Source organism: Schistocerca cancellata, chromosome 12 (assembly GCF_023864275.1).
Source record: "Schistocerca cancellata isolate TAMUIC-IGC-003103 chromosome 12, iqSchCanc2.1, whole genome shotgun sequence".
In the NCBI taxonomy this organism is placed as follows: Eukaryota; Metazoa; Arthropoda; class Insecta; order Orthoptera; family Acrididae; genus Schistocerca; species Schistocerca cancellata.
In genome coordinates, this window is record NC_064637.1 from 127,361,025 (window position 1) to 127,375,165 (window position 14,141).

General features: G+C 44.5%; 1 protein-coding gene across 3 annotated transcripts in view; it reads left to right on the forward strand.

Annotated features, from left to right (window-relative positions):
- LOC126109715 (F-box/LRR-repeat protein fbxl-1-like) overlaps positions 1 to 14,141 on the forward strand; it is a 141,812-nt gene that overhangs the window by 71,702 nt on the left and 55,969 nt on the right. For all 3 annotated transcript variants that reach the window (XM_049914769.1, XM_049914770.1, XM_049914771.1), the window contains one exon: positions 9,850 to 10,151. In XM_049914769.1, the coding sequence (XP_049770726.1) occupies positions 9,850 to 10,151 (302 nt within the window). The remainder of the gene's footprint in view (positions 1 to 9,849; positions 10,152 to 14,141) is intronic.

The following is a 14,141-nucleotide window of genomic DNA, read 5'->3' on the forward strand; positions in this document are numbered from 1 at the left end:
CCCTCTCTCCTCCTCTTCCTACTATTGAAGTAGTTATACATTATACAACATGTACATATGCAGAAAATTTTTTGAGATGGTTTATGTTGTAATCACCTTCAGATTGAGGCTATAAAAATATGATCCATGTTCTTCCTCAGGGTTCAAGCTATCTCATTATCAAATTTCATTGAAATTGGTTCAGCAGTTTAACTGTGAAAACATAACACACAGAGTTACTTTCATAATTAATAGTAGAAGTAGGGAGGTATGAATGAAACACATTGAAGATTGTATAAGCATTATATTCAGTATATTTAATCATATCATGTAATGCATATCAACGAGCTAAAGCATTTTCACAAATATGGTGTAGTTCAAAAGTCATAAAGTAAGTACCTCTTTCAAAAAGTAAATATTTGTCTCCAACTCACATAATACTATTCCAGTCAATGAATATCTTGTTCTACACACTTTCTAAAGTAGCCTGTGTTCCTTCAAGTTCCCTCCAAACCAAATTTCATCAAAATCGATTCAACAGTTTAGTCGTGGAAATGTGACAGACAGAGATATTTGCCAATGATAATTTTAGTATGGACAAAACTCTAAATAAGGAAATCTATTTTCTTCCGTCATCTGAGATTGATAATATAAAGCCTGTGTGTTGCAGCAAACTATGTTCAAGTTAACTGTGAAAACCACATGAAAATGCCTCAAGCAGTTTTGGAGACTAGCATGTTCAAGTAGATGAACAGACAAATATGACAGTTTTAGGTAAAACTTTCAATCACAATATCTTTTTTTGTTGTCCTTTTCGTGACCCAGTTTCGATGAAATAAAGCCCGTACAGTGCCCCAATCAAAATACTTCTAAACACTATGTAACTTGTGAATTTTAAAATTTTCCCGGCGAATTGACTGTTCAAACAAATTTCGGGCTTGCAGCTGGTCGTCGTTCAATACTTCGCACGATATTTCAACTGGACACCTGCCAGTCATGTTCAGTTGAGCCGTCGCAGACTGGCGAAAACGTCGTCCGTTCCGCAATATATAGCGTACTGTAACTATTCTGCGCATGCGTCGAAAACTTGATAGTTGAGCCACACTGCCCGCCGGCAGCGCCCTCGCTGGTGGAATAGCGGAACTCAGTCGCCCTCTGCGTTGCTGTTTTCCACGGCGGTCGACGCAATCTGTCGTCTTCGATTTGAGCAAATCGTGGAGATGATGGGATTCCATGCACTGTCCAGCTGGTAGCCGCTGTCACGGTTTAACAGATTTTCCGTCAGTCGTATTTCTGCGGATAAAGAGGAGAACATGCCGGAACAATCTTTAGCTTTTCTTCCTTTCGTTGGCAACACTTCGTTTAAAATAGCAAGAATCCTCCAAAAATTTCAGGTGAAAGTGGTTTTCCGCCCACCATCGAAGATTGCGGACCTTGTGGGATCAGTTAAGGACAATCTGTTGCTACGAAAGGCCGGAATTTACAAGATACCGTGCCAATGTGGTATGGCTTACATAGGTCCAACCACACGCACCGTGAAAGAACGCTGCACTGAACATCAACGTTACACCCGCCTTTTGCAGCCAAGCAAGTCCGCTATTGCTGAACATTGTATTTCTACTGGACATTCAATGGCGTATGAGAAAACATACACAGCAACGTCTTTCTGGGACTCTATTATTAAAGAATCCGAGGGCGCTGCCGGCGGGCAGTGTGGTTCAACTATCAAGTTTTCGACGCATGCGCAGAATAGTTACAGTACGCTATATATTGCCGTATGGACGACGTTTTCGCACCACCCCCGATGTTGTCATTGCCTCCGCCAACCTTCTTGGGCGTATCGCTGTCGCCGTCTGTGACCCCACAGGTAGCGATCACCTCCCTGTCCTTCTCACCATAACGTCTGCTCACCGGCCCCCTCCGGCTCCGCACCCTGCTCCGCCTCCCAAGGTCGTCCATGACTATCACCGTGCCAACTGGGATGCCTACCGGGACTCCATCTCCACTCAGGTCGAAAGCCACCCTCTTACCTACCGCCATCCTGACGACATCATCCACGCCTCATCCTTCCTTCAGAAGGTAATTACTGACGCCGTGAAGGCCCATGTTCCTACTAAAACCATCCACCCACACCGTCCCACTCTCCCTCCGCGGGCTGTCCTCCTCCTCCGCGAATCCCGCCGCCTCTATCGCTGCTTCCTGCGCACTCGTGACAGGGATACACTCCACCGCCACCGGCAAATACAGCGACACGTACGGAACCTTATTACAGCAACGAAACGCCGAGACTGGCACCAGACCTGCACACGACTCAACACCACCCTCCCTGTCAACTCCTCCAAGTACTGGTCCGCCTTCCATCGCCTTACTGGTTCCCTTTCCACTCCCCACTACCCCCTTCTCCATAACGATCGCCCCCTTCCTGACAACCTCAGTAAGGCCAACCACTTCGCTTCCCACCTTTCCGAGGTCTTCTCCATCCCCGATGATCCCCACTTTGATTATTCTCTTTTCCCCACCGTCGTGGAACGTGCTGATACCTCGGTCACTCCACTTGATCCTAGTCTCCAGTACTTGGGACAGTTGCCCCCCTCCAACATAAACACTCCCATCACAGCACAAGACATTAAACTTATCCTCCGGTCCAAACGCAACACGGCCCCTGGTCACGACTGTGTCACCTACCATCACCTTCGAGAAAGCACCTATTCCTTCCTGACTGTTCTCGCCCATCTCTATAATGTCATCCTCTCTACTGGCTTCTACCCTGACCTGTGGAAGACCTCCCGCATCCTCTTATTCCTCAAACGCAACAAACCCCCTTCTGCCACCTCTTCCTATCGTCCAATCTGCCTCACCTCCGTCTTCATTAAGGTCCTCGAATCCATCCTCTCCCTCAATCAGCACCTTGCTCAACACCACCTCCTCCCCCTTACCCAGTGTGGCTTCCGACCCTCCTTCTCTGCTGAAGACCAACTCCCCAACCTTGTTCACCTTCTGTCCCTCCAGCTCAACTCCCGTCGCTCCGCCATTTTTGTTTCCCTTGACCTCCAAAATGCCTATGACCGTGTATGGCATCCTGGTCTCCTCTTTAAACTCCAAACCTACGCCCTGCCAATCAATTTTGTCCGTCTGGTCGCTTCCTTCCTCTCACACCGTCCTTCCTATGTCACCCTCCACAACACCAACTCCCATATCTTTTATCCCGCAGCTGGCGTCCCCCAGGGTTCTGTCCTCTCCCCTCTCCTTTATCTCTTGTACACAGCTGATATGCCCAAGCCACCCCCACCAGTCCACCTTCTCCAGTATGCTGATGACACCGCCTTCCTGGCTCTCTATCCTACCCTTCAACGGTCTCAACGTACCCTCCAAACCCACCTTAACCAGTTCACCACTTGGTGTAACCAGTGGTTCCTCCATCTCAACCCCTCCAAAACCCAGGCAATCATCATAGGCCGCACCACTCGCTCCTTTCGCCTCCATGATTTCTACCCTACCATTTATGATCGTCCTATCCAGCTCACCCCCACCCTGAAATACCTCGGCCTCACCCTCGACCGACACCTCACCTGGACCCCTCATCTCCAGACCATCCAGCAGAAAGCCCATTCCCGCCTCCGCCTTCTGAAACTCCTGTCTGGCCGGACATGGGGATTGCATCCTTCTACCATCCTCCACACCTACAAATCCCTCATCCATCCTATCCTCTGTTATGCCAGCGTTGCCTGGATCTCCACCCCCACCCGCTTTTACAAGGCCCTCCAAAGCCTTGAACGCCATGCGCTCCGCCTTGCCTTCCGTATCCGCCTTCCTTCCCCCACACGGCTCCTGTATGAACTGATCCCCTTCCCCCACATCCTCCTGTTCATCCAACTTCTCCGCATCCTTTACATTGTCCGCAGGCTTGATCCCCCCCACCCTCTGATTTCCTCCTTCCTCTCAACCCCACACCCGTTGCCGCGCCTCTATCGCTGTATCCCTCCCTCTCTCCACCTCCACACCCTCCATCTCCTTCATCAGGGCAATTTCCAACGCCTCCCCCTCCCGGATGACGAACTTCGCCGTGACATCTACCCTTCCTTCCAACTATAACCTGGCCTTGTTCCCCCCCCCCCCTCCCCAGGGCTCCCTGTTTTCCTCTTCCCTCCTTCTCCCAGAGCGGATTTTCCTCCTTCCCCCCCCCTCCCCTGAGACCCTGCACCCCATACTTGCCTTTTTCCTTCCCACATCCCTCCCTACCTGGCCCTCTTCAGCGCGCCGCCCGCTCATCTCCCCATCTCTTCCCCTCCCTCCCTTCTTCCAGTCTCCCTCATCTCCTTGCGCCTGGCAGATCCTCTGTTTTGATCAGCGTCAGTGTGCCACATCAGTGTTGTGTTTAGTGCTGTTTCTCCTGTGTGTCAAGAGGTGTGATTTTAATTGTGTACTGCCTTGCGGTTCAAAAAATGGTTCAAATGGCTCTGAGCACTATGGGACTCAACTGCTGAGGTCATTAGTCCCCTAGAACTTAGAACTAGTTAAACCTAACTAACCTAAGGACATCACAAACATCCATGCCCGAGGCAGGATTCGAACCTGCGACCGTAGCGGTCTTGCGGTTCCAGACTGCAGCGCCTTTAACCACACGACCACTTCGGCCGGCCCTTGCGGTTCGCCGTCAGTGTTTGTTATGTGCTACACCATCCGTCAATACCTGTCATGCTCCAGTCATACTGTGCCTTGTGTTCTTTTAACTGTCGCAATGTGTGTCCTTTTGTGTGTGCTACTTTTCAACAGTTTTTTATCTCCATTTTACAGTCACCCCGTTTTTTGTCTATTGCCTTCCATGATGTTCCCCCTTCTTTATATATATGTTCACCATATTCTCTCCTTTGTTATTTTTAAATGTCTTCTATTGTTTGTTCTATGTCTTTCGGCTGAAGAGCAGCGCATATGCTGCTGCCAGCCCGCCCCAACGGGGAATTAAAATAAAATAAAGAAAAAAAAAAAACGTTTTCGCCAATCTGCGACGGCTCACCTGAACATGACTGGCAGGTGTCCAGTTGAAATATCGTGCGAAGTATTGAACGACGACCAGCTGCAAGCCCGAAATTTGTTTGAACACTATGTAACTTAACATCTGAGATCATCAGTCCCCTAGACTTAGAACTACATAAACCTAACTAACCTAAGGACATCACACACAGCCATGTCTGAAGCAGGATTCGAACCTGCGACCGTAGCAGCCGCGTGGTTCCGGACTGAAGCGCCTAGAACCGCTCGGCCACAGCTGCCGGCTTGCCCCAATCTACACTCAAATTATAAGTAAAAATTCCATGAAAATCTGTCTAGTAGTTACACATTTATTATTAGTATGGATATAGTTTACAGATTGCGTTTGTATGATGTCTCACATTAATGTATATATTGGCTATTGACACATCCCAAAAAGGTTCTCTTTATTAATGGGCTCTACTGAGCACACAGAATGAATCAATGAATGCCTTTGCTAGCTTTCGGATTGTGTGGATTATACTCTTCCAAAAATCCAAAGATGAATCCCAGACTAACAGGGTTTACACGCTGACTTGAATAATGATTTGGTGGCCGCTTCCCCCACAGAGTTCAAGAATTCCACTGGAATGTTATCTGTCCTTTCTTTCTTGTGTGATTGGGTGTCTTCAAATGTTCAGTCAAAATCTTGTGCTAATTCTGAATCTTGTATGTCTTCCAAATAGGTACTCATTTCTTTATGTATCACAAGCAGATCTTCTCCCTCCTACAAGTGTACTATGCACTCTTTACACCTATTATTTCTTGCACTTTTAATGAACACTTCTTTGGTTTAGAGTCCTCTGAAAGATATTTTGATTTTTCTATGGATTTAATTTGTTTTCCCTGTTACCATTTGCTTTTCGATTTTTAAAAATCTTTCTTGCAGCCATTTTGTTTTAGTTTCCTTGCACTTCATATTGACTTCATTGCTGAGTGTCTTGTATTGCTCTGTTGCCTCCTTTTCCTGGGTATTTTTCGCTTTTCCTCCTTTTAACTGTTAGTTGAAGTATTTCTTCTGGAACCTAAAGTTCCTTTACTATCATGAACCCCTTCTCTGTTAATATTAAAAATTTTCTGTCGTTCTTGTGCACTTTTTTATGTATAACAGCTCAAAGAATTTTAAGTGAGAAGGAAGTCAGAAATAACAGTTAAAAAAATTTAAGGAAATGTTCTCATTTGACTCTCATACATCTTCGTCAAAAACAGATCTCGCTGTAATATTCACTGTGATCTGTTAGGTATGATCAGGTTGTTGTTGTTGTTGTTGTGGTCTTCAGTCCTGAGACTGGTTTGATGCAGCTCTCCATACTACTCTATCCTGTGCAAGCTTCTTCATCTCCCAGTACCTACTACAACCACAATCCTTCTGAATCTGCTTAGTGTATTCATCTCTTGGTCTCCCCCTACGATTTTTACCCTCCACACTGCCCTCCAATACTAAACAGTAAGTTAGTAGTAAACAAATAAGGACAATGGTGTAGGATGAAGTTTTATCACTTCTTTTAATTTCTTTCTTTCAAATTTAAGTGAAATGCCACAAATCTGGGTTCTATGCTTTGACATCACAATTTCACAACAGATATTGTACAACATCTCACATTATAGTGCACAACATTGTAATTTACGCCATTTCAGATTTACCACTTCTATCATATACCATAACTCATTAATACACAAAAATCAACAACTGCAAAGATGCAACAGGTTGCATTTCAGAGATCATAAAATACATTAATCTTTATCATCCAAAGTGTTTCTATTACAGTTAAATACTCCATTTGTAAATTATACATATAGGAATAATGACAACAATTTTAAATTATTATTGCAATTTAAAATTAATTGGAGATAAATATTGTGTTATTTGTGTATATATTAGCTCTATTTACGAAAAAATGTAAGGATAATTTAGGTTTTAAGACTTAGGATTTTGATTCCATTGGAATTTAACATGTGTATTGTATTCTGTGATATGTAAGTGAGATAGGTTCACTGACCAGTTCCATTACAGTACCTTGCTTGGATAGAATCTACTCAGTTTCCAAGCTGTGTCATTTCTAATAAAACAGTCGAGCTTTCTATAACTATCTTCACCATCATCACCAGGAGTACATATCACTGACTGCCGAGTCTGGCACGGTTTTTCGCTTGTGTGGGCTTGGTGATTTGATGCAGCTTCTACACTACTCTATGTAGCAACTCAATAGCGTTTTCCTTCACAACAGGATAACATATTTCTTTCTTTGATTTCTTGATGTGATGTCTTACTATCTAAAACAATACCAAGTGGCTCAGCAGACCGTTTTGAATTGGATGCTTGTACTAAGCCAAATATAATGGAACAGAGAAGTTCTAAATATAATCAGTTAATTAATTAATTCAAAACTGTCACAGAGGGATAGAATCACAGGTGACAGATTTGTGTACAGAATTGTTTAGAAGTCAGTCTGTAGTATTATAAATGATATATGGAAGTAACTAAGTCTCACTAGGAAGATCGTTTTTGTTGTTGTGGTCTTCACTCGAAAGAGATTTCATGCATCTTCCATGCTACTCTATTCTGTGCAAGCCTCTTCATCTCTGAATAACTACTTCTGAATCTGATTCCTGTATTCATCTCTTGGCATCCCTCTACAATTCCTCCCCCACCCCCTCCCCACTTCCCTCCATTACTAAATTGGTCATTCTTGATATCTCAGATAGTATCCTATCAACCAATCCTTTCTTTTAGTCAAGTTGTGCCACAAATTTGTTCTCTCATTCTTTTCCATACCTCCTCATTTGTTACATGATCACCCATCTAATCTTTAGCGTTCTTCTGCAGCAGCACATTTCAAAAACTTCTGTTCCCTTCTTGTCTAAACTGTTCTATCATCCACGTTTCACATACATATAGGGCTAATACCTTCAAGAAAAGACTTCCTAACACTCAAATCTATATTCGCTGTTAACAAATTTCTCTTCTTCAGAAATGCTTTTCTTTCCATTGGCAGTCTCCATTTTATATCCTCCCTACTTTTGCTACCATCTGTTATTTTACTGTTCTCATACCAAAAATCTATTACTTTCAGTGTCTCATTTCTTAATCTAATTCCTTCAGCATCATCTGATTTAATTTTACTACATTCCGCTACTTTTGTTGATATTCATCTTATATCCTACTTTCATGATACTGTCTATTCCGTTCAACTACTCTTCCAAGTCCCTTGCTGTCTCTGACAGAATTACATTGTCATTCAGCACACCTTGAAGTTTTTACATTTTCTCCCTGAACTTTAATTCCTTCGCCAAACTTTTCTTTCGATTCCTTTGCTGCTTGCTCATTGTACAGACTGAATACCACAGGGGATAAGTTACAATGCTATTTCATTCTCCTCTTCACCATTGCTTCCGTTTCATGCCACTTGACTCTTATAACTGCTGTCTGGTTTCTGTACAAATTGTAAATAACCCTCCACTCCTTACATTATTCCTGCTACCTTTAGAATTTCAAAGTGTGTATTCCAGTCTATATTGCCAGAAGTTTTCTCCTAGTCTACAAAACTTTATAAACACAGGTTTGCCTCTCCTTAAGCTATCGTGTAAGATAAGTTATAGGGTTATTATTGCTTCACCTGTTCCTACATTTCTCTAAACTCCAAACTGATATTCCCTGAGGTCAGGTTCTAGCAGTTTTTCCATTGTTCTGTAAATACTTCATCTATATTGAAAACACTATTTATTAAAGTGATAGTACAGTAATATTTACGCCTGCTTTAGTGAAATGGAATTATTATAATCTTCTTGAAGGCTCAGGTATTTCGCTATCTTATACATCTTGCGCACCAAAGGGGATTGCTTTTCTTATGGTTAGCTCCTCCAGAAATATCAGTATTTTCGAGGGAACATCGTCTACCCTGGGAGCCTAGTTATGTCTTTCAGTGCTCTGTGAAATTCTTCTTGAAGTATTATATCTACTATCTCGTTTTCATCCTCTTCCCTCTCTGTAATACTGACTTGAAGTTCATTTCCATTGTACAGACCTCCACATACTCCCTTCACCTTTTTAGATTTCTATTCTTTGCTTAGTAATGGTTTTCCATCAGAGCTCTTGATATTCATACAGTTGCTCTTCTTTTCTCCAAATATTTCTTTAATTTTCCTGTAGATAGTAATCTATAGTTTCCTTCGTTATATATTCCTCTATATCATTACATTTCTTCTCTAGTTTTCCTACTTGGGATCAACAGTTTGAAAATAAACTGTTGGAAGAAGTAGTCATCCTTCTTGTCATGTAGCGCGGTCACTTTTCCCAATCGTATGGCACGTCGTAATTAGTGCTCCAGAAAAGAAACTATCAGATCGAAAGAAACAACACTGAACAACGTCTGTAATCCAAAACACGTTATTTAAAAACTGATGTTGTAAATACGAATTGCCCTCTGTATAAGTTAGCTAATAAGAATAATATAAGTGACTTACTTTATATCAGGAGGCTGAATATCAGAAAAGTTTTGATTAAACAATGACAGAACAAGCATCCTCTGTTAGATTCACTAACAACAGTGACTGTGTATATCAGATATAATGTGACCATTTCTTGGCTGACAGCACCACCGTTCAGAGGAAAAAAAATGCGATGTCCACTTTCCCATCCAGTCCATTTTACCCCACTTTCCCCTTTATGTAAATACATACAATTTTAGTTTTGACGCTTTCCACATCCATAGCGAACTCATCGCTGTATGGACCCACTGAATACAGAATAAATAAATCGGTAACAGAAAGTGAAGTCTGAAGTTCTATAGGTTCCACATTTAGGTAATTTTAATAAGGGAGGAAGTTGTTGTTTGGTTACAGGTGCTGAAGAACTTAGTGGAGAAGTGCCCCAAAATACACACACTGAGGATATCCAGAGAACTTCTGAAGTTGCAGAAGTTTGCAGAAGCAGTGTCGCAGTTTCAGCACCTCCATGTGCTGGAACTGCAAGACCACTTTAAGAGGAACCGTCTTCTGCTCCGACCTTTGGGTGATGGATGCCCACAGTTAACTGTGGTGCACTTTGGATTCATGACTGTTGATCTGGATGATCTGAGATATTTTCTGAATGCCAAAAGGAACAGCCTTAAGTCCATATCCATAAAGTGGACAATGGAAGAAAGGTGAGTGCTAACACCCGTCCTCCAGTGATAGTACAGCCGAACATCAAGTTAATTTTTGGTTGATTAGTTCTCTTGGCAGTCATTCATTCGTTTCAGACTATGTGATATCTTAGAGCTTCGTGTTGCAAGCTCTATACCTTCAGCTTATTCACATTTTCATGAGGAAAACTGTATAATTAAGCTTGTCTTTCTCTCTGACAAAATCTTTGATTGTGTTTGTTGCAGAATTACTTCAACTCCAACTGACTGTGGTATTTTTTGCACTGTTTTTAACAGTAGTACACAGTTTAGTTCTGTGTAGTGCAACAGTACTCCTCAACCCCGTTTCTCGCCTGCAGATATTAGATTCCAGAGCTGTTCTAGAATTTGAGACTGTAGGAACTGAGTTGTAGTGTCTGATGAAATCAAAAAATGCTCACTTTTAAGATGTTAAACTGAAATATTCTCGTATTCAATCTGACTCTCTTAAACTACCCTGTAGTGTAATACTATATATACTATAAGTGTCAGACTTATGTCCCAAAGAGCCCAGTTTTTAACTTTTGAGGCCATGTAAATACACTCCTGGAAATTGAAATAAGAACACCGTGAATTCATTGTCCCAGGAAGGGGAAACTTTATTGACACATTCCTGGGGTCAGATACATCACATGATCACACTGACAGAACCACAGGCACATAGACACAGGCAACAGAGCATGCACTATGTCGGCACTAGTACAGTGTATATCCACCTTTCGCAGCAATGCAGGCTGCTATTCTCCCATGGACACGATCGTAGAGATGCTGGATGTAGTCCTGTGGAACGGCTTGCCATGCCATTTCCACCTGGCGCCTCAGTTGGACCAGCGTTCGTGCTGGACGTGCAGACCGCGTGAGACGACGCTTCATCCAGTCCCAAACATGCTCAATGGGGGACAGATCCGGAGATCTTGCTGGCCAGGGTAGTTGACTTACACCTTCTAGAGCACGTTGGGTGGCACGGGATACATGCGGACGTGCATTGTCCTGTTGGAACAGCAAGTTCCCTTGCCGGTCTAGGAATGGTAGAACGATGGGTTCGATGACGGTTTGGATGTACCGTGCACTATTCAGTGTCCCCTCGACGATCACCAGTGGTGTACGGTCAGTGTAGGAGATCGCTCCCCACACCATGATGCCGGGTGTTGGCCCTGTGTGCCTCGGTCGTATGCAGTCCTGATTGTGGCGCTCACCTGCACGGCGCCAAACACGCATACGACCATCATTGGCACCAAGGCAGAAGCGACTCTCATCGCTGAAGACGACACGTCTCCATTCGTCCCTCCATTCACGCCTGTCGCGACACCACTGGAGGCGGGCTGCACGATGTTGGGGCGTGAGCGGAAGACGGCCTAACGGTGTGCGGGACCGTAGCCCAGCTTCAGGCAGACGGTTGCGAATGGTCCTTGCCGATACCCCAGGAGCAACAGTGTCCCTAATTTGCTGGGAAGTGGCGGTGCGGTCCCCTACGGCACTGCGTAGGATCCTACGGTCTTGGCGTGCATCCGTGCGTCGCTGCGGTCCGGTCCCAGGTCGACGGGCACGTGCACCTTCCGCCGACCACTGGCGACAACATCGATGTACTGTGGAGACCTCACGCCCCACGTGTTGAGCAATTCGGCGGTACGTCCACCCGGCCTCCCGCATGCCCACTATACGCCCTCGCTCAAAATCCGTCAACTGCACATACGGTTCACGTCCACGCTGTCGCGGCATGCTACCAGTGTTAAAGACTGCGATGGAGCTCCGTATACCACGGCAAACTGGCTGACACTGACGGCGGCGGTGCACAAATGCTGCGCAGCTAGCGCCATTCGACGGCCAACACCGCGGTTCCTGGTGTGTCCGCTGTGCCGTGCGTGTGATCATTGCTTGTACAGCCCTCTCGCAGTGTCCGGAGCAAGTATGGTGGGTCTGACACACCGGTGTCAATGTGTTCTTTTTTCCATTTCCAGGAGTGTATGTAAGACATTAAAAATTTTACAAAAATGATTTCAGCTGGTGATTAACTTGCCTCAATAACCACATATGTCAGCGACAGAGTTGGCAAAGATAAAAAAAAATGAAATAAATATTTTAACGTTATAATTAATCCTCATCGTTGGTATAGGATCAACTGGTACTGAGGTTTTAGTTCCAAACAACTCAACATCATCCACTTCAAACTTTTTTTCATTTTCTTTGGGTGCAAGACAGAGTCCCTGATGAAACTGAAAGTCAAATATACAGTAGCAGCAGCCTTGGATGTCTACATCTTGATAAATAACTTGCAGATTTTGCCCCAGGATGGGATGAAGATAACATGTAGTTATGACAGTTACATATACATGCACTTTATTCCATAATTGGCACACAGTCACTAGTCACAGAGTTTCCACTGTGGTGTCACCGCCAGACACCACACTTGCTAGGTGGTAGCTTTAAATCGGCCGCGGTCCATTAGTACATGTCGGACCCGCGTGTCGCCACTGTCAGTAATTGCAGACCGAGCGCCACCACACGGCAGGTCTTGAGAGACGTACTAGCACTCGCCCCAGTTGTACGACGACTTTGCTAGCGACTACACTGACGAAGCCTTTCTCTCATTTGCCGAGAGATAGTTAGAATAGCCTTCAGCTAAGTCCATGGCTACGACCTAGCAAGGCGCCATTAACCATTTCTAGAGAGAGCCTCACTTGTATCATCAAGAATGCTGTATACAAATGATGGATTAAAGCTAAGTATTCCAGCAGCTACGTACTTTTCTTTATAGCATTCATTACGTATCCTGTTTCAGACCTAAGCAAGCTTGCGTGAGTTGACGCGTGCATTTCGGCCTCCTCTCTAAATTAGTGCGATGTGTTGGCTAATCTGCCGACACAACATCCACTCTGACAGCCACTGTCGCTGCTGGAGTCCCAACAGAAACCTCCTCCCCCCCCCTCCCCCGCCCCCAGGAGAGCTGAGCACTGTGGGAGGAGATAGCCAGGGAGCTTCACTGCTGCAACCATTTTGATGCCTGTCTACATGGCGAAATGACCAACCAGGCCGTGGCTGACTGAAAAGCAGAGTGCGTTTGGACTGTTTCTTGGCGAACATGGGGGAAAGGGAGCAATGATGTCGATCCTGTAGTGTAGCATATAGATGGTAGTCACTGAGATGAGATGGAGGGCAGTGAGTTCGGCCATAATGAGAATAATGAGGGTGATCGATGATGATTGTCAACAGTGTGGAACTACAACATGGACATAGCAAAGCATTGGGGAGGTGGGGAGGAGGGAGATGTCATGTCAGAATCCAAAAAATGAATTGCAGGCCATCATAATGTCCTGGGGACCATGATGGCGAGGGAGTGCTCAGGTGAGAGTCATGATATGATTGTAGCTATGTCCACATCCCTTGGGATATTTTAACTATTAGAGAAATGTTGGAGCGAAAAATATTCTCGACTTGACTGATCCATTCCCTCAGCCACAATGAAATCATCGACTACTTTGATCTGAATTTGGTCCAGTTGAAAGTGCTGCATGTCCAGTTGGAACATGAATGTACTGTCAGTGCTGCTCCTGGACGACTTGTCACAAGCTGTGAAGGGATTGGAAGAACTTAATTGGTCAGGGTGATTTGTACATAGTAGGTATGGGTAACGTTGTGTGAGGTCCAAGCTGATTTTAAGTGGTTGACTGCCACAATGGTAGGCACAACGTGAAGGAATGTTTTGAAAGTGTTAGTGCCTCATCTGATGACTTTGTGAGACCCAGTGTAAGGAAGGCAGCTCTAGTGACAATCTGGAGCATGATACAGTCACAGTCTGCTACTGCCTGATGGACGAAGATAGTGTGCAGCTGTGGTGATGGTATCCTGAATGATATGTTGTTTGACTCATGTGACGAGAGTGGCGAGTTCTGAGGTCTCTGTTGGGTACTTGTAGCGTGAAGTCTGCAGGCAGAATGAGCGACTCATTGCAGAGGACTTCTGTGAGGGAGGCAC